Source organism: Hippocampus bargibanti, linkage group LG17, assembly GCF_051943395.1.
Source record: "Hippocampus bargibanti isolate YZ-2025 linkage group LG17, ASM5194339v1, whole genome shotgun sequence".
Taxonomy (NCBI): Eukaryota; Metazoa; Chordata; class Actinopteri; order Syngnathiformes; family Syngnathidae; genus Hippocampus; species Hippocampus bargibanti.
Genome location: NC_142750.1, coordinates 2603286 through 2623478, shown reverse-complemented (window position 1 = coordinate 2623478; position 20193 = coordinate 2603286). Strand labels below are relative to the sequence as shown.

Sequence of the window (20193 nt, the reverse complement as noted above, 5' to 3'; positions counted from 1 at the left end):
TGAGTTAGATAGCTATTTAGCTAATGGATAGCTCGAAAAGCTACATGTCTTTTGTGTTGTGTCACATTAGTAGAGGAAATGTTTGGAATACTTAATCGCACGTAGAGCGTACAAAAAAAAGTGACGTATAGTGCAAAATGCTTTAGTCAACTACAATTTGGCATTTCGGAACAAAATTTAACCAAATTGTACACAAAAAAATAAAAACAGAAAATCATGAATACATTTCCAACATTCCCGACTTTGAGCAAGTACAGATGACGGCTGAAGAAACCTTTTCATCGATGGACTCGACTGAGAGCTTACAAAGACGTCGTGTTTTTATTATACATATTTTTTGCAAGTTAGTTCAAAGACTTTGCGGTCGAATCGATTTGTTTTTACATTGTGTCACATCCACAAACACATCCGACAGTGTAATGTCGGCCCCTCTTTTTGTTGTAATAGCATTAGCCACCTCATCATAAGTTATTCCCCAGAAGAGCTTTTTGCGTTCAAGGGCACGACCAATTGAATGAGTCACAAAGGGGGAGCCAAACGGCCATTTCCATGCGTCCAATCTATCGCTTGACTCGATTGCATTTCATCCTCGCCGCTTTCCATTTCCTTTATTGTTGCGCCGCGGTGGCGCTTTTCATCATCGCCCGTGACAGGTGTTTACAGCAAAGCGATGAGCGCTCACGATGCTACGCTTTTCTCTAACGCTTAAGGATAAGACTTAGGTTTTGACGTGTGTGTTTTCTGTTTTCTTTTTTATTTCTGCTTGTGTTCCAATGAAAGTGACATTTCAGGGGTCAAAAGCTATCTAGCTTGCTATCGTTTAGCTATCTAGCTGGATTGGTAACTATATACAGTAAAGTCTCGTTATATCGATATTCAAGGGAGTCCGAAAAAATATCGATATAACCGGGACTATCGATATATCCGACCCTGTTTGCATGTAATTTTCTCCGTGCGTGCATAGAAATAGTATCGATATAACCGGGACTATCGATATAACCCAGACATAACGAGACTTTACTGTATTAGCGACTGTATCTTGTGACTGTAAAGTGACCTTGAGAGTTTTGAAAGGTGCTTTGGTCGGAACGGAACTCGCTCATAAGTTGGATGTTACCTGTATATATCCCTAATGTCCAGAGGTGGCGTTGCCACTCCTCTGCTCCGATAGGTCCCTGCTTGATTATGGTCTATGACTGGCTCTGATTGCCCCATTCGCCCTGGTATCACCTCATCAGCATAACGAAGCCTACGTGGTAACGATCTAAGAAGTATGTTGTAAAACTTCTTGTTAACTTTGGCTCTCCAAAACATCCGACCCATTCAAAGAAGTACAGATGACGGTTGAAGAAACCGATAAGAACCGATTTTCATCGATAATAAAAACATTGTTGGAGGTTGGTGAGCCAAAGTAGTCTTTGTCGATGCCTCCCCTTACACTTGACGCGAGGGTTGCATCTCTTGGGGGGTGAGTCTCAGGTCGCCTTGTACGTACGATATGTGTTGGGGTCAACTTTTGCTGTCCGCCGCGGGTTCCATTTGCACTCCGACGAATCCCGATAATGGTCTCGCACCCGACAAGATTGACACTGGCTACAAGTCGCAGTGACAGAAAATCAACAGGCTTACGAGGAGCTGCTTGCTGGAGCGTACGCGGCGGCCAGCATTAGGAACCGTCCCTGTGCCATATAGCTTCTTCGTCTATCTATGCATCTCGACTAGCCAACCGGAAACGTGACGTTTCAGAGTAGCCTGATAAGTGGAGAGAGGACCGCGGGAATATACTCCACGGAAGATGGCAAAGATAACAAATAATACAAACATGGTGAGATCTGCTGCTTTTCCAGAGTGTGAAGCGTTTGATAATTTGCTTTCAAATTTGTACAGAATTAGATTACAGTGAGACCTCAACTTACAGACACCTCAATTTACAAACTTTTTGTCTAACAAACGTCAAATTTATGACAATTAAACCTTATAATAAGCACTATTTTCATAATACACACCCACCACGGCTGGCGGAGTGATCTTTGGCGGAAGCACACGACCGAACAGCACCAGAGGTTGTTACCAACAGTCCTTATGGAAGGTGACTCTCCTTCCATAAGCCATCAACGACCACCAAAAAGGTAAATAAAACTTTATTTTACAGCACAGTTTATTTCTTTAATTACAGTCGTCATTTAATGCGCCTCTCTTTCCAAACAGCAATTCCCTTTGACCTTCGACCTCCAACACCATTCCATCAAGCCATAAATGACCATCACAAATGTAAATAAAGTGACTTTATGATACAATGCAGTGTATTTCTTTCATTACAATACAATAGCACATTTATTATATATAGAATAAGGTATGTTGTGTGTAGTTTTAAGGCTTATTTAGTTGAAAAGTATATTTTATGGAAACCCGGGAACGGATTATTCCCATTTTAATGGTTTCCTATGGGATTTTTTTTTTGAGATACACACTTTTCGCCTTACACACTCTGTCTGGGGACCAATTAAATTCGTAAGTTGAGGTCTCACTGTATAGGCCCTTTATTATTCACCTTTATTGGTCTCGCAGTGGAGTAATTGACATTACACAGCAGCAAAGTTAGGAAAGGAAAGGATGAAGTAGAAAAAAAATCAAAGCATCATTTTCACCAGTGAATCAGAGACAGGAATTTGTTTTCACTCGTATTCAACCTTGACTGAGATCTAAACCCTCCGTTTGCCTGTTTGTTGATTCCTTTGCATTTCAATTCAAACCACATACAACCCCCGGTTGCCTCTTTTTGCACAAATGAGAGCGATAAATCTTAAGGATGTGGCCTTCTCTATATGCTGAACACACTGCGGCTCAAAGGCGGTGGATTTTCGAACAGATGTTAAGCGCTTTTACATGGCCAACCCGAAGTACGCGCATGTGCGGAAGTGACATTTTCACACGCCATCTTTGGCACGTTCATGGAAGCACTCAATGTATCACGAGCCGTTGTTTACTGTTCGCTTTGCCTTAAAATCTCTTTTGTGCCGCCATCTGTCTCTCACTATTTACTCGCAGCTCCCTGCGTCCCTTTACGTGATGAGCTTCCAACTAGCCGAGCGGCCATTAAGTGGATTTATGGGCGGGTTTCCACTATAGGAAGAGCTTCTGCAAAGATCTTATTCCGTTGTTTTTTTAATGGGATGCAGGTCTCAGTTTTCAGGAATGATTTGAACAGTTAGTGGCGTAAAAAGGAAAGCTAGCATGTTTTTAAAGACGCTTAGAGGACAACTGACACCGTTTTTTCGTTTCCTAATTGACATCAGAAAAACGTTTTATAGCATCTAAAATACCCAAAACACGCAGGCTGATATTTATATATGTATATATGTATATATATATGTATATCAACTGAAAAACATAAAATAAAAATGACTTAAAGTGTCCCAAAACTACTTCAAAATGACCTCAGAAAATTTCAGAAGGTCCCGCCCCCTTTGAGTGACATCACACCAAGACGTCTTGCCTTGCTTGAGAATCAAAACAATGGCTTCGGATTCGGAGAAGATTCTTTCTTGTTACTCATCCAGTTATGAATATGATTCAAACAGTTCCGAAGAGGAAAGCATAAATGTTTGCAATCGATTAAAGAATTTATTCCGTACCAATTCGAACCGTCTGGACGCCAATGTAGCATCCCAGAAAATGCACAAGATGGCGCACAAGCTCTGTTGGAAAAGGGCTGATTTGTTCGCTAGGAATTTGTGTCAACTTACACCTTCTTTATGCGTGTTACCGCAATTAGTTGCGACACACAACGATTCACCATCCCGTTATTGATTTCATCCAGTTATGACTCATATTCATAACTGGATGAGTAACAAGAAAGCATCTTCTCCGAATCTGAAGCCATTGTTTTGATTCTCGAGCAAGGCAAAGACGTCCTGGCGTGATGTCACAAACAAGGGGGCGGGACCTTCTGAAACTTGACCTCTCCGGGGTCATTTTGAAATAGTTTTGGGACAGTTTAACTCATTTTTATTGATGTTTTGCATTTGACTAAAAATATGAGCCTGCGTGTTTTGGCTATTTTAGATGCTATAAAACGTTTTTCTGATGTCAGTTAGGAAACAAAAAAATGGTGTCGATTGTCCTTGAAGGTTTCCGTCAGAAATGTGTTTAATACATATCGGAGCAACTGCTAATCAGGTCGGAGTGAAGAAAGTGGGGAGTGTTAGCGCTAAATGAATGGAACAAATGGGGAAAAAAAAAGTTGTCGTCGTTGATTAAATGCCAATTTTAACCAATCTTTTTTTTTCTTCTCTCCGTCAGTTAATCTCCATTCCTTTATTTAAACAGATTTCTCTGCTCTATCTTTAATTGCGCTCTCGCTCTGATCTCGCACTTGCTCATTTTCTCACGGCGACTTTGTGCCTCCTTTTCTCCTGTCGCACCGATGGTCTCACTTCTTTGTGTCTTGCTTGATCCTCATCTTTGTTTCTTTCAACTTCCCCGCCATTTTTTTTTATGTTTTCCCAGCCGCTCTCTCCCTCTCTCCCCGTTACGTGCGCTGTTTAGCTTTGCTTAGCTTCACCTGTCAGCTCGGATCAGAGCTGTTGGAGCAGCAACATGACAAACTGTCCTCTGATTCACTTGTAGACTAACACACATACACACACACTTGTAGCATCTTCATCCCTCCCCGGTTGTCGTTCTTTCGTTATCAATTTATTTAACTTTGTTTTTCCTTGAATTAACTTTGCATTTCCTCGGATGGTGTTGCCGGGTAGAATTTAGCGGAGGCGTGTCACATACAGACAAACGACAGTTCTGTCATTTGAATTTTAATACGCTCGACTGTATTTTAATCATATTAATAATAATAATACATTAAATTTCTAAGCACTTTTCAAAACTCTCAAGGACACTTTACAGTGACACTTTAATGTGATGCCTCAGTTTCGTAAGACTTTACAAGTCAGAGAGCAACAGGTGTCAATTAAGAGGTTTTTAGTCAGCAAAAAATGATAAAAAGTCTCAGAAGAAGCAAAGATTAAGTTACCAACAGTCTTTATGGAAGGCGACTTTCCTTCCATAAGCCATCAACGACCATCACAAAGGTAAATAAAACTTTATTATACAGTACAGTTTATTTCTTTAATTACAGTCCTTATGGAGTGTGACTCTCCTTCCAAACAGCAATTCCCTCCGACCTCCAAGGCCATTCCATCAAGCCATAAATGACCATCACAAATGTAAATAAAATGACTTTAGTATATAGTGCAGTGTATTTGTTTCATTACAATACAATAGCACATTTATTATACATAGAATAAGGTATATTGTGTGTAGTTTTAATGCTTATTTAGTTGACAATTATATTTTATGGAGACCTGGGAACGGAAATGATAAAAACCCTGGAGTGGACACATTTTTTGCACGCATGGCAGTGAATGAGTTAAAAATAAAAAAACGCGCCTTGGGTGAATAACCGACGTGGGTCACGGGCATTCCGTGCCTGAGTGTGTAATCCAAGGTCACCAAACTAGAGTTCACAAAGCAGCAGTACAACCACTGCCAGAGTGATGCCGCACTTGACTTTGACACATTTTACACGACATGTGCAGCGCCATGCATGAGGGCCGCGCTCGGGGGGAGGGGGGGGCACTGCCAGGGTTTTTGTCATTGTCACTTGAATTCCAGGACCCACAGAATATTGAGTTTGAGTACGACATAAACATTCAATGCAGTGTAAGAAACCTTAGACTCTCTTCTTTCGTCAGAAAAAAAAGTTAATTCCTAAATGATATGGGTCTTGAGTTATATGAGATTGAAATGAGGGTAGCTGTCCAAAATACAATGCAAAACAATAGCTATGAGGAATAAGCAATAGCTAGCTATCTATTACTTACCTATTAGCTATCTATTAGCTTGCTATCTATTAGCGAGCTAACTTTCTATCTATTTCAGTTACTGGCGCATGTGGCTGCCGCTGCTCACCCACAGTAAAACTTAACCTGTGACTTTGAGAGTTTTGAAAGGCGCTGATGAATGAAATGTATTATTAATACAGGTAACATCCGACCTACGACCTGCTTGACTTAAGACGACCCATACTTACGACCACCAGACCCTATTTTTAACATTTTAAGAGGGGGAATTTGCGAGTCATTTAGCCTGCGAGTCTCTATACAACATTTTGAATGGATTTCGACTTACGACCACTTTGACTTGCGACCGTTTGGTCGGAACGGAACTCGGTCGTAAGTCGGATGTTACCTGTACATACATATTGATTTATATAGTGCTTTAACAGCTGAAGCTGGAACAAAGCGCTAACATAAAAAAGGGAAATGCTTGTGGAAAAGAAAAAAAAAAAACATTGACAGGGGCCATGGCCAGAGCTTTATCGGCACCCAAACAAGAAAAAAAACATATTTACATATATATATATATATACATATACATATATATATATACATATACATATATATATATACATATACATATATATATACATATACATATATATATATACACATATACATATATATATATATATGTAAATATGTTTTTTTTCTTGTTTGGGTGCCGATAAAGCTCTGGCCATGTCAATGTTTTTTTTTTCTTTTCCACAAGCATTTCCCTTTTTTATGTTAGCGCTTTGTTCCAGCTTCAGCTGTTAAAGCACTATATAAATTATTCGGGAATTGAAAATATGTGTATATATATATATATATATATATATATATATATATATATATATATATATATATACACATATTTTCAATTCCCGAATAAATTCATGAATGGCCGTTAATGAGTTAATAATGTTGATGTTGAATCATCGTAGCATTGTTGATTATTATGAATAATGTCAAACGGACAGGCAATACGATTGATTTCCTGCTGACAGGTGTGTGCGTATGTGTGCGCATGTGTGTGCGTATGCGCACGTGTCGCCAACCCATGCGTGGGCCATGCGTGCGTCACGCCGCCGCATGTTTGAGAACAAAGCCCTTGAGCAAAATGAATCATTGGGAGTACTTTTTGTTCCTCCTAAAATAGAAGCAACCCCTAAAAATAATCAGTGCGGGGTGACAGGGGGGCAGTGAGTCAGAATGTGACATATGGTATTTTCTGTGACGTCATCTTTACCAAACGCCGCCGCCCCCTCGGCGCTGAATTGTGGTAAATACACCAATCCAAATTTCAGGGAGGCGAAGGAAACACATTGTAAATACAAGTATACTCAATTGGCCAACTGCCCATTTTGCTTTTTCTTTGGTTTTTTTTAAACGCTACTTGCTTCACGCTACAAAATGAGGGGACTTCCTCCTTCAGCTAAACAAGGACGCTAAGAAAGAAGAAGAGCACACGTTATGAAGTCGCACGGTGTTGATGTTTTACTTCCAGTGCAGGAATAAAAAAATACATAAATAAATAAATAAATACTGTACACAAGTGAATTAATACATAAATAAATAAAAAAATAAATAAATAAAAATACAAATAAATAATTACATCAATAAATAACTACCTAAATAAAAAATACATAAACAAATTGAGAAAAAATAATTGTTGATTGATTGATTTGTTTGTGTGTTTATTTACTTAAAAATAAATAAATACATCCATACATAAGAAAATAAATAACTACTGTACATCAGTAAATTAATTAATACATACAGAAATAAATAAATAATAAAATAAAGATAAACAACTACATAAATAAATTACCTAAATAAATAGATACATAAATAGAGAAAAATATGTATTTTTTTATCTATGTATTTATTTAAACACACACAGATGAATAAATAAATAAATAAATAAATAAATAAATAAATAAATAAATAAATAAATAAGGGTGGCCCTGTAGTCGAGTGGTTAGCACGACGACTTCACAGTGCAGAGGCAGTGAGTTCAAATTTCCCTGTGTCGAGTTTGAATGTTCTCCCCGGACCTGCATGGGTTTTCTTCGGGTACTCCGGTTTCTTCCGACATTCCAAAAACATGCTTTGCAGGCTGATTGAATAATCAAAAATTGTCCCTAGGTGTGAGTGTGAAAATGACTGGTTGTTCGTCTCTGTGTGCCCTGCAATTGGCTGGCAACCAGTTCAGGGTGTCGTCCCCCCCCGCCGAGTGCCCGAAGACGACTGGGATAGGCTCCAACACCCCCCCCATGACCCTCGTGGGGATAAAGCGGTTTGCAAGATGAATGAAAATAAAAGTTTCAAAGTGCATGGGTAAATTTAGCATGATCCGCTTGTTTCCAGTGCTGTGTGTTCAAACTTGAATTTTAGGTCAAACCTCGATCCCCGAAGGCGGGCCCGTGTTTTGGATTCTCTTCCAGTGTTTCATGTAAGTGGCTCAGAGACAGTGCATGAGCGCAAACAGGGCCTGGCATGGCGCCCGTTCAGCCATGCCAAGGGACATTATTTGGCAGCTGTCAGCTCTAATAGGAATAGAGCAGGGTGGGAGACAGATCCAGGCTCTGTCCCAAGCCTATAAGGGAGCACTATCTGGCAGCCATCGCACAACTCTGTGGGCATTTTATGTGTGCAACAATGTTCCTTTGCCCCCACGGACCAATGCATCAGATCCTTTGTAATGAGGAGTCTCGCTTTACCTTACTTTTGGTGAAGTGCCATTGAGTGTGTATTTTTGTATTTATTTTGATTGGATTGGATGTACCTTTATTCGTCTCACAGTGGAGACATTTACATTTCACAGCAGTAAAGTTATGTAAGGAAGAGGAAAACAAAATACAGGAGCTGCTGTAAAGGCAACCAGTCTCGCGGCCATCTTGAAGTAAAACAAAAAAAACTAAATAAATAACATGGCAACACAAAGACACATAGTCATTAATTCTTCAGCACTTGCTGTACCCTCTTTGTGACATGAAGCAGTTCTCGATGAAAGAGGAAAGGATCAAAGCATTATTTTCAGCAGTGGATCATGGTGGAATGTGCACGTCTACTACAAGCTAAATGTTGAAATCAAACACGAAGCTGTAGCATCCATTGATGAAAAGAGATTGTCGCACATCTCCTGTCCCACATAAATCCGCTTCAATTCCAAGCCGCGACAGTTCCCCATACGCATCGGCGCTCGCTCTGCGCTGACGCTCCTTTCTTATCGCGGGCTCCTCAAGCCACGCATCCATCCAGTCGCAAACTTTCCAACAGCACCGACCTTTCCGCTGAACAAATCGGGGATGTGAAAATTCTGCCCATGACAACCGCAAAAAAAAAAGAGAACAATGGCCTCAGAGCTGTCCAGCCATGACAGTCAAATTGTAGTGACAGTCCTTCCAATCAAAAACAGTGCTGGCATAGTCGTGCTGCCGAAAAGGCGCAACCGCTCAGCAGAATCTCCTTCTTTTAATATTATTTTGAAAGTACAGAAATAACCGAAAGGAATTCAGGTAAAACTTAACAAAAAATAAAATTTCCCAAAAGCTGAGTGATTGTCCAGACACTTCTAGGCCAGTTTGAAATGTATGCAATAAGCTGACAAGACAGGTATGGCAGTGATACACCAGCCATGAAAATGAAGCATGGGCAATAACAACAACAACAACAACAACAACAACAGGAAGGAGGCGGGAAAGGGGTGGGGCGGGGGGTGTGTGATTGATGCAGAAAGTGGAACACGAGGCAGACGAGGAAAGAGAAGATCTTTCTTGGGACATAGCGAGAGAACAACAAGCGCTTTAAAGCATCCTGAAGGGGATGGAAAACACAGGGAGGGGATCAGGGGGCGGAGCCTTAGAGCTTTATTCGCTCCCTTTAATCGCATGGAAAATAAATGAAATACAGTGATACCTCAGTTTACAAACCCCTTGCCTTACGAACTTTTCGGTTTAACAACGTTCAATTTATGAAAATTTAACCTTGGCATACAAACTATTTTTCGGGATACACACGGAGCTGCCACAATGAGTGATGTTCTCCTAACAAGAAAATGGCAGCCGATTATTTTTGTCCTCTATTCCCTGCACCCAGTCTTCGGTGAAAGCCACGTGATTGGTCAAGAACGCAGCAGTGAGTGGGTGGGGAGTTTTAAACATTAAAGAGACAGGCAGATGACAGAGAGTGAGAAAATGGATAGAAAACAGTGAAATTTGGACTCGTTTCAAAATCGCTCTCCCTGCTAACGGAGAAGGCAGAAAAGGTCGCCTGACACACGCTCGGACTCAGGTGGACAGCGAAGGAAAAAAAAATCAGTGTACAGTACTACAGGAGATGTTGCCAAGACAGTATCTGCACTGTACTGTAACTGTACTGAGTGTAGTCACGCAGTAGATTGCTGTGCGAGAGTGACATGCTGGCTGGCCAAAATTGGAGTACGCGTTGCCGGATGCTTGCGTGTTGCAGTGCCAGCCGTAGGATTAAAAAGAAAAAGGTCTGGCGGTCATGGTCGTAAGTACGAGTGGTCGTAAGTCGCGCCGGTTCTAAGTCGGATGTTACCTGTATATGAGAAAAGTTTTTAAATATGGCATTCATTGAATATATAATTATATATATTCTAAATATAATTAACATCACTCTGTGTTTCAGATATTTTTAGGCCAGCAGAGAAGGCTTTGCAGGCCTTGACGGTCCACCACCGGACTCGATAGATTTACAGAGAGGAATGTTGGGCATAACATCCACAAGTGTAATCCTCTCTGCCAAGATTTTTAGCATTGACAGTTTTTCCTGCTCGTCAGGACTTTGACCGAGCTACTGAAGCAGCCGGGCGAGGCGGGAGTTGTGGATGGAACCGGAACGCACCACCTGATCGGGACCAACGGGATCTCGGCTAGGGCGTTACGCTCCAACAACGGTCAGTTCTCGACACTCTCACCCTCAAACTGACAAGGCCATTTCCGTTTGTTGCCATTAGCTTGGTGACAGACATGCGAATAACAAGGAGGCTTGGGGACTAAAACACACACACACACACACACACACACACACACACACACACACACACACACACACACACACACACACACACACACACACACACACACACACACACACACACACACACACACACACACACACACAGTCATCCGAACGAGGACAAGACGGGGAAAGAAGCTGTTTAAATATCTATTTGCTATCTAACTAGCTAGCTGGCTGCCTAGCTAGCTATCTATCTATTCGCTGTCTTTCTAGCTACCTGGCTACCTAGATAGCTATCTATTTGCTATCTAACAAGCTAGCTAGCTATCTATTAGTTATCTATCTAGCTAACCTATCTAGTATTTGAGTTATTCTGGGTTCAGTGAACGATGGCGCATGTGGCTGCCTACCTAGCTAGCTATCTTTTTATTTGTTATCTATTATCTGTCTAGCTAGCTAGATGGCTACCTAGATAGCTATCTATTTGCTATCTGACAAGCTAGCTAGATAGCGACAGGTATTATTTATCTATTAGCTAGCTAGCTAACTTTCTATCTATTTGAGTTATTCCGGGTTGAGTGAACGCTGGCGCATGTGGCTGCCTATCTAGCTGGCTATCTATTTGCGATCTATTTGCTGTCTAGCTAGTTAGATGGCTACCTAGATAGCTATCTATTCGCTATCTAACAAGCTAGCTAGCTATTAGCTATCTAGATAACTTTCTATCTAAGTTATTCCGGGTTGAGTGAACGCTGGCGCATGTGGCCGCCTACCTAGCTAGCTATGTATTTGCTATCTATTCGCTGTCTTGCTAGATACCTGGCTACCTAGATATCTATCTATTCGCTATCTAACAAGCTATCTAGCCATATATTAGTTATCTATTAGCTATCTAGCTAACTTTCTATCTATTTGAGTTATTCCGGGTTGAGTGAACGTTGGCGCATGTGGCTGCCCCTGCTCACCTGCAGAAAAACTGATCCTGTAACTGTAAAGTGACCTTGAAAGTTTTGAAAGGCGCTTAGAAATGAAATGTATTATTATTATTAATAATAAAAGCTTGGCCAAAACATACCGATTTTTAATTAGAAAAAATAGAGGTGCGCGTTATACACATGTGCGTGTTATACTCGAATGAATACAGTAATCCCTATATATGGTGCATACCTCGATTCATCTCTAATTTATCATCCTGCTTCACACGATTGCAAACGCGACATGTGTATGGAGACAAAAGGAGAAAAAAAAAGAAAAAAAGACGTACTGTCATCTTCCCACCGCGGTTATAGACACATTTTGGCCTCATTTTCACCCCATGCTGTGCTTATTAGCACTCCTCTATCTTTTCTTTCTTCCCCATTGCTGTCGAATTTGACCGACTTTCGCTCCTGCTTTTTCACACCAAATTGCTGCAGTCCTTAGCGGCCATAACATCATTATCTGGTTAAAAAAATAAGAAGAAATAAATAATATTTAGCCCTGTGTATTTTCCCTGCATATTGTTTTGTTCATTCAATATCTCCAAAAGATCTTCATAGATAATTATACCCCCGTTAAATAATTCCAGCCGTTTTTATTACGTATTTTCCGATTTACGAACCGCTTTCCACTCGCATATTTTTAAGCATTCCCTCCGTGGCTCCCCGCTAACTTCAAAAGTAGGTTACTTGAAGCTTAAAGCGCCGCACGTTCAGATTTCACCGCGAGAAGAACGGAGGCTGGTTGGCGACGGGAGTGAAAACACGCGGAGATGACAGTGAGGGCAGGAGGATCAAGTCTTCCAGATCATGCCGTGTCAGCCGTCCACGCGCAATTACCTCTTCATTAAACTCATTATAATCCTCCAGGGCATTAAAGAGAGAGACAGAGCGAAAAAGAGACCCTGAGCTCATTTTGAGGGGCCTATACAGTGAGATCTCAACTTACGAACTTAATTGGTTCCCAGACACAGTGTGTAAGGTGAAAAGTGTGTATCTCAAAAAAAAGTTCCCATAAGAAACCATTAAAATGGGAATAATCCGTTCCCGGGTTTTCATAAAATATACTTTTCAACTAAATAAGCCTTAAAACTACACACAACATACCTTATTATATGAATAATAATTGTGCTATTGCATTGTAATGAAAGAAATACACTGCATTGTATCATAAAGTCACTTTATTTACATTTGTGATGGTCATTTATGGCTTGATGGAATGGCCTTGGAGGTCGAAGGTCAAAGAAAATTGCATGAGGACTGTAATTAAAGAAATAAACTGTGCTGTAAAATAAAGTTTTATTTACCTTTTTGATGGTCGTTGATGGCTTATGGAAGGAGAGACACCTTCCATAAGGACTGTTGGTGCTGTTCGGTCGTGTGCTTCCGCCGAAGATTACTCCGCCAGCCGTGGTGGGTGTGTATTATGAAAATAGTGCTTATTATAAGGTTTAATTGTCATAAATTTGACATTTGTAAGACGAAAAGTTTGTAAGTTAAGGTGTTTGTAAGTTGAGGTCTCACTGTACTGTATTTTCCGGTGCGCCTTATAGTCCGCTGCGAGATAGAGAAGATAAAGGAGACAACATGCTGCTAGCTGCGAGGGGGGGACAGCTGGTCAGCTGCTGCCCTTACTCTCTTCTGGTGGGGGAGCTGCCCTGAGGATATCCCCCTCCCCCCCACAAACACACATGCGCGCGCACACACACACACACACACACCTGCTCCGACAATTGCAGATGGTTGCATGTAAACTTTACAAACTCCACCAATGTCACCTGAACGCATCACGGAAAAGTGTCGCAACAATGGAGGTTGTTACACGGGTGCAAACCGCTTCGGTCAATAGCCGAGGCGGGGGGGAAAATCAGCGTGATAAGAAAATGAGTATCATTGCATCCCGCGGAGGGGCTGTTAAGCGAAAAAGACGTGGGGGGGGGGGGGGGGGTTGTTGTTGTGTGTTAAGGCATTAGCGTGTGTGTTTACATCTGTGCGCCCTTGAACACCACCGAGTTGTCATCAGAGTGCCACATGGGGCCAGTGCCAATTATATCCTCTGCGAGCTTGTCAATGACACCCCGCTGCCGCAGAAACAGCTTGAGATGCAGACAAACCAAGCATGAATATCAATTCTGAATTATTTCTACATGTAATAATAATAATAATAAAATAATACTAATAATACATTTCATGTATAAGCGGCTTTTAAAACTCTCAAGGTCACTTTACAAGTTAATAGCTAGCTAACCAGCTAGCAGATAGCTAATAGATAACCAACAGATAGGTAGCTAGATAGCTAGCCACCGAGATAGCTCAATAGCTAATGGCTAGCAAGCTAGATAGCTAGTTAGTTAGCTCATACACTGAATGTCACTTAAATACACTGATAAAAAAAACTAGCTAGCCAGCGAATTGATAGCTAAATAATAATAATAATAATACATTTCATTTATAAGTGCCTTTCAAAACTCTCAAGGACAATTTACAGTCACAGGATTTTTTTTTTCTGCGGTTTAGCAGTGGCAGGCGAAAGCCAACAGAGAGCTAGCTAGATAGCTAGCTGTATAGTATATTATATAATTATAATACCATAGCACATTTATTATACATAATACAGTAAAGTCTCGTTATATCGATATTCAAGGAAGTCCGAAAAAATATCGATATAACTGGGACTATCGATATATCCGACCCTGTTTGCATGTAATTTTCTCTGTGCGTGCATAGAAATAGTATCGATATAACCGGGACTATTGATATATCCGATATCGATATAACGAGACTTTACTGTATAAGGTATATTTTGTGTAGTTTTAAGGCTTAAAAATTAGAAAATTATGTTTTATGGGGACCTGGGAACGGATTATTCTCATTTTAATGGTTTCCTATGGGAAATTAAATTTTGGGATACACACTTTTCACCTTACACACTCTGTCTGGGAACCAATTAAGTCCGTAAGCCAATCACTGCACATCAAAATGAGGAAAGGATATTTATTCCCATCCCGAGTCCGGTGACAAATAACTCCATCATCCAAAGCGTTACCTCGGGAGTGCAAATTGTTTGTAAACGGACGACGTAATCATCATCAACGACGCACCCCCTTTGGTAATTATTCACTTTTTACGATGGCAGCTTTCCCTCGCTGAATAAATCACCGATTGAAAGACGAGCAGCTTTGCGAGACACATTAAAAAGAGAGAGATGAGCGACGATTAAAGGGATCATCTGCACCTGTGCCTTCCCTTATTTAACTTGTCAAAATGTGCCGCAACACCGCGGGGGTGCCAATCAATGACGTCGTCGCCCTTTGTGCTAAAATGTCCTTGTCACCAAGCGTTTCTCTTCCCCACCATTGCGGATTTGTTGTGAAAACGATATTTTCAGACCTGGGAAGAAAAACGTCAACTTCAGTCACTCGGGAATTGAAAATATGACGTCGAACACCATTCATAGTGAACGCTGGTGCGAATGGCTGCCGCTGCTCACCCGCACAAAAAAAAATCCCGTGACTGTAAAGTGTCCTTAAAGTGAACGCCAGACGATGTGCAAAAATGTGGCCACTCCAGTGCCAGGGTTTTTGTCATTGTCACTGAAATTGCAGGACCCACAGAATATTGCGTTTTAGGACTACAGAATAATTCAATACAGTGTTAGAAACCTTACAGCACTGGTGTCAAAGTCAAGGCCCGCGGGCCAAATCCGGCCCACCACATCATTTTTTTCGGCCCGCGAAAGCAAATCAAACTTGTTAAATTCCATGATGATTGCTAAAATCTGAGCCAAAATTTCATATTTTTGGATGTCAACCACAATAAAAGTCATTATTCTTGACTTGAGATTTGAAAACGAGTTATTCATTAATTTGCCGTGTGCTCTATATGTAATATTTGAAGGGATTTAAACATTCTAATGGGTTCCCCAAATTCATAACGGCCCTCGAGAGGAAACCATAACTACAATGTCGCCGCGGCAAAAAAATGACTTTGACACCCCTGCCTTAGACTCTCTTCTTTCATCAGGAAAAAAAAAGATAATTCCTAAATTATATGGCTTTGGAGTTATATAAGCTTGAAATGAGGGCTGCTGTCCAAACTAGAATGCAATGTATACACATTGGTTTAGATAGCGCTTTGCTAACAGGGACAACAGGCAATTGCTGTCCCCGTGGAAGGGAAACACATTAGCAGAGGTCTAACCAGCGCTTTATCGGCACCCCCCCCCCCCCACCCGCAAGTACAAATAAAACCCGAACAAATTCGGGAATGGCGCTCCACGTCATATTTTCAATACGCGAATTTATTTCTGGCAGTGACTGAGTTAATTTCTTCTATTTCCCCTCCCCCAACCTCCACATTCCCACTCTCGTGAGTCAACAATTTTCAGATTTCCTCCATGCCGCTCGCCCGCGTCATCCTTCTCACTCCCTGAATCCCGCCATGCTTCTCACCTCATTGTCACCTACATATGCCTGTGAGTGTGTACTCATACAAATTTGACACCTCCAGAATTGTTATTTTTACACCCTAATTATCACCATCCCTCCCTTGCCTCTCCACTTTCATACCCCCCGCCCGGAAGTACCTCAAATAGATAGAAAGCTAGCTAGCTAGCTAATAGATACAGTAAAACTAATAATAGATTTCATTTATAAGCGCCTTTCAAAACTCTCAAGGTAACTTTACAGTCACGGGATAAATGTTTCTGTGGGTGACCACCGGCAGCGTTCACTCAACCCGGAAGTAACTCAAATAGATAGAAAGCTAGCTAGCTAATAGATAGTTAGCTCGATAGCTAGCCAGCCAGCTAGACCACTAATAGGTAAAAGCTAGCTAGCTGGATTTCAAGCTGGCTAGCAATCTTTCTATCTGTATATCTATTAGCTATATAAGCAATCTAGCCATCTGTTAGCTATAGCTATCTATCTATTTGCTATCTATTTGCTATTTGTGACTGTAAAGGGACCTTGAGAGTTTTGAAAGGCGCTTATAAATGAAATGTATTATTATTAATAGATAGCTAGCTAGATAGCTAGCTAGATAGCTAGCCAGCCAGCCAGACCTCTAATTCATAGCCAATAGATAGCTAATAAATAGCTAAGAGCTATATAATAGATAAAAGATAGAACATAGATAGCTATGTAGGTAGCTCGACTATCATCTACCGTTAGCTACCGTTAGCTTCATTCATTTGGGACAATCCCAGAAAAGTACGAATGTCGTGAAGCTTGTCCTAGGAAGTAGACAAAAAAACATAGCGTGAGAAGTCTGGGCGACTAAGCGCATCTCACAGGAGGCACTCATGTGGATCGGAGTAGAGAAAGCGGCGACAAACAGCTTTGCTTGTACTCAGGTGGCCCTCTAGGAAATAAAAAATATACGTAGCTTGAAAAATATAGCGATGTTGAGTTAGATTTGCCAGCTGCGATGGCTGTGGGGCGGAGAAGGAGGAGGTAGTTTCATGCTAACGTTTCCCCCGGAAGAAAGAAATCCAATGTGGAGACATTGCAAACGTCTTGCTGACTGCTTCCCTCTTTAAATTTAATTGATGTCTTTTTATTATAATAATAATAATAAATACATTTCATGTATAAGTGCCTTTCATAACTCTCAAGGTCACTTTACAGTCACAAATAGCAAATAGATAGCAAATATCTAGCTAGCTAGCCAATAGATAGCTAACAGATGGCTAGCTTGCTTATATAGCTAATAGATATATAGACAGAAAGCTTGCAATCTAGCTAGCTAGCTTTTTTTTTCTGCGGGTTCGCAGCAGTAGCCACATGCGCCAGCGTTCACTCAACCCGGAAGCTAGCTAGCTACTAGCTAGCCACCTAGACAGCTATCTGCGTAGAGTTGAAGTATTAAAAAGCCCGTGCCCGTCGGTCGGTGTTGCGGAAAGGCCGTCGGCTGTCATAACAGAGATGACTCCTTCCCCATCTGAGGTTCACGCATGACTGAGTGTGATTAGGTTAAACGCGCTGGCTGAGATGATGTGATGTGATGTCGCGCCGTGACGTGCGTGTGCCCGTCAGATACGGAAGCTTTTGCGCGTTGGCGTCACACGCGTTTCTTGGGGTGCGATTGCGGTTTCCTTGTCGGTCAAAGTGAAAGTGAAAGGTCAGTCGAGAAGCTGTCTTTCAAGAAAGAACCTTGGCGTTCGTTCTGATGGAATCGATTGTCGTCAGGTATGTTTGGAGCATCAGACATTTGCGCACGATAATAAGAATAATAATACATTTGATTTCAAAGCGGCTTTCAAAACTCTCAAGGTCACAGGATGAGTTTTTTTCTGTGGGTGAGCAGCGGCAGTCACACGCGCCAGCGTTCACTCAACCCGGAATAACTCAAATGGATAGAAAGCTAACTATCTAGCTATTCGATAGCTAATAGATAGCCTAGATAGCCAGCCAGCTCGCTAATAGCTAGCGAGCTGGATAGATAGCCAACAGCCAGCCAGATAGCTAATAGCAAGCCAGCCAACTATCTCGCTAAGAGATATCTAATAGCTAGCTAGCTAGCTGGATAGATAGCTAATAGATAGCCATCTATGCTTATCTGTGACTGTAAAGTGTCCTTGAGAGCTTTGAAAGGTGCTTGTAATAAAATGTATTATTATAATTATAATAATAATAATTATTATTATTATTATTATTAATGACATTGATTAAATATTACGGTTTTTGAAGGAATCTGTTTTCGAACAGGTTTCTGGAACGGATTATGGTCAAAAACCCAGTCTTGGACTGTATCCAGTCATTCTTTCACCTTCATTTTTTAATAGATTCATTATACGCATAATAGCTATCTAGCTTTCTAGCTAGCTATGTATTAGCTAGCTGGCTATTAGCTCTCTATTAGCTAGCTTTCTATCTATTTGAGTTATTTACGGGTTGAATGAACGCTGGCGCACGTGGCTGCTGCTACTCACCCACAGAAAAACTGATCCTGTGACTGTAAAGTCAGCACAATGGCCACCCTTGGCCTGACGTATTAAGCGGGAAGTCGTTGAGTGGGGTGATGGCTCATTATGGCTTGATAATGATGCCAAAAACGGAGCGCCATCCCGCCTTTTCCTTCCATAACATTAACGCTATCAGTCGGCCTGCAGCACTCGGGGATTATCCTGCCATTTTAATGTATCACCGCATGCTGCATTGCTCAGCGGCTCATGTCGGTGTGAGTGCGAGTGCACACACACACACACACACACACACACACACACACACACACACACACACACACACACACACACACACACACACACACACACACACACACACACACACACACACACACACACACACACACACACACACACACACACACACACACACACACACACACACACACACACACACACACACACACACACGTAGTCTCAGCCCTGACACTGATCGCCTGCCTGCATGTGCAGCATGCAGGGAACATAATTCAGGATTACCTCAACTGTACACTCTTCTCACACTCGACTAAAATTTGCTCTCATATCACACACACCACAAAAATCCTCTTAGATATAATATACAGTGATACCTCGGCTTACAAACGCTTTAGCTCACAAATTTTTCACCTTACGGACATTAAATATAATCTTGGCAAATGAACTAGCTTTCGGCGGATGAACACCAAACCACGCGGTCGAACAGCGCCACGGTGGCTGGCGGACTAGTTTTCCACACCCACTTTCTTTGAGTGCAGACATGGTTTGTTATCAAGTGGAGTACTTTTGCTCTTATTGGACCAAAAAAGGGCCCACCACAGGCTAGTGTGAAGCCAAAGAGGACACAAAAGAAAATTAAGGTTGAGCAAAAGAAGGAGATCATCGAAAAACACGAACGAGGTGTGCGATTGTGTGACTTAGCGTCCCAGTAAGCTAAGTCGACCATTGCTACGTGTGGCTAAGGGTCTTTCCCCATTTGCGATCTATTTTCTATCTCTCTAACTAGCTAGCTATGTAGCTGGCTATTTGGATTGGCCTTTAAGTGTTTCGCAGTGGAGAAATTTACATTTCATATTTATTAGCTATAAGCTGGATAGATAGCCAACAGCCAGCCAGATAGCTAATAGCAAGCCAGCCAACTATCTCGCTAAGAGATATCTAATAGCTAGCTAGCTAGCTAGCTGGATAGATAGCTAATAGATAGCCATCTATGCTTATCTGTGACTGTAAAGTGTCCTTGAGAGCTTTGAAAGGTGCTTGTAATAAAATGTATTATTATAATTATAATAATAATTATTATTATTAATGACATTGATTAAATGTTACGGTTTTTGAAGGAATCTGTTTTCGAACAGGTTTCTGGAACGGATTATGGTCAAAAACACAGTCTTGGACTGTATCCAGT

General features: G+C 41.3%; 2 protein-coding genes across 2 annotated transcripts in view; one reads left to right on the top strand and one right to left on the bottom strand.

The window, feature by feature from the left end:
- desi1a (desumoylating isopeptidase 1a) overlaps positions 1-20193 on the bottom strand; it is a 56256-nt gene that overhangs the window by 9555 nt on the left and 26508 nt on the right. The gene's annotated exons all lie outside the window — the stretch shown is intronic.
- Positions 1-20193, top strand: part of LOC148885207 (protein shisa-8) — a 35079-nt gene that overhangs the window by 6401 nt on the left and 8485 nt on the right. The window contains exon 3 of the mRNA XM_089019177.1: positions 10688-10803. Coding sequence (XP_088875303.1) covers positions 10688-10803 — 116 coding nt within the window. The remainder of the gene's footprint in view (positions 1-10687; positions 10804-20193) is intronic.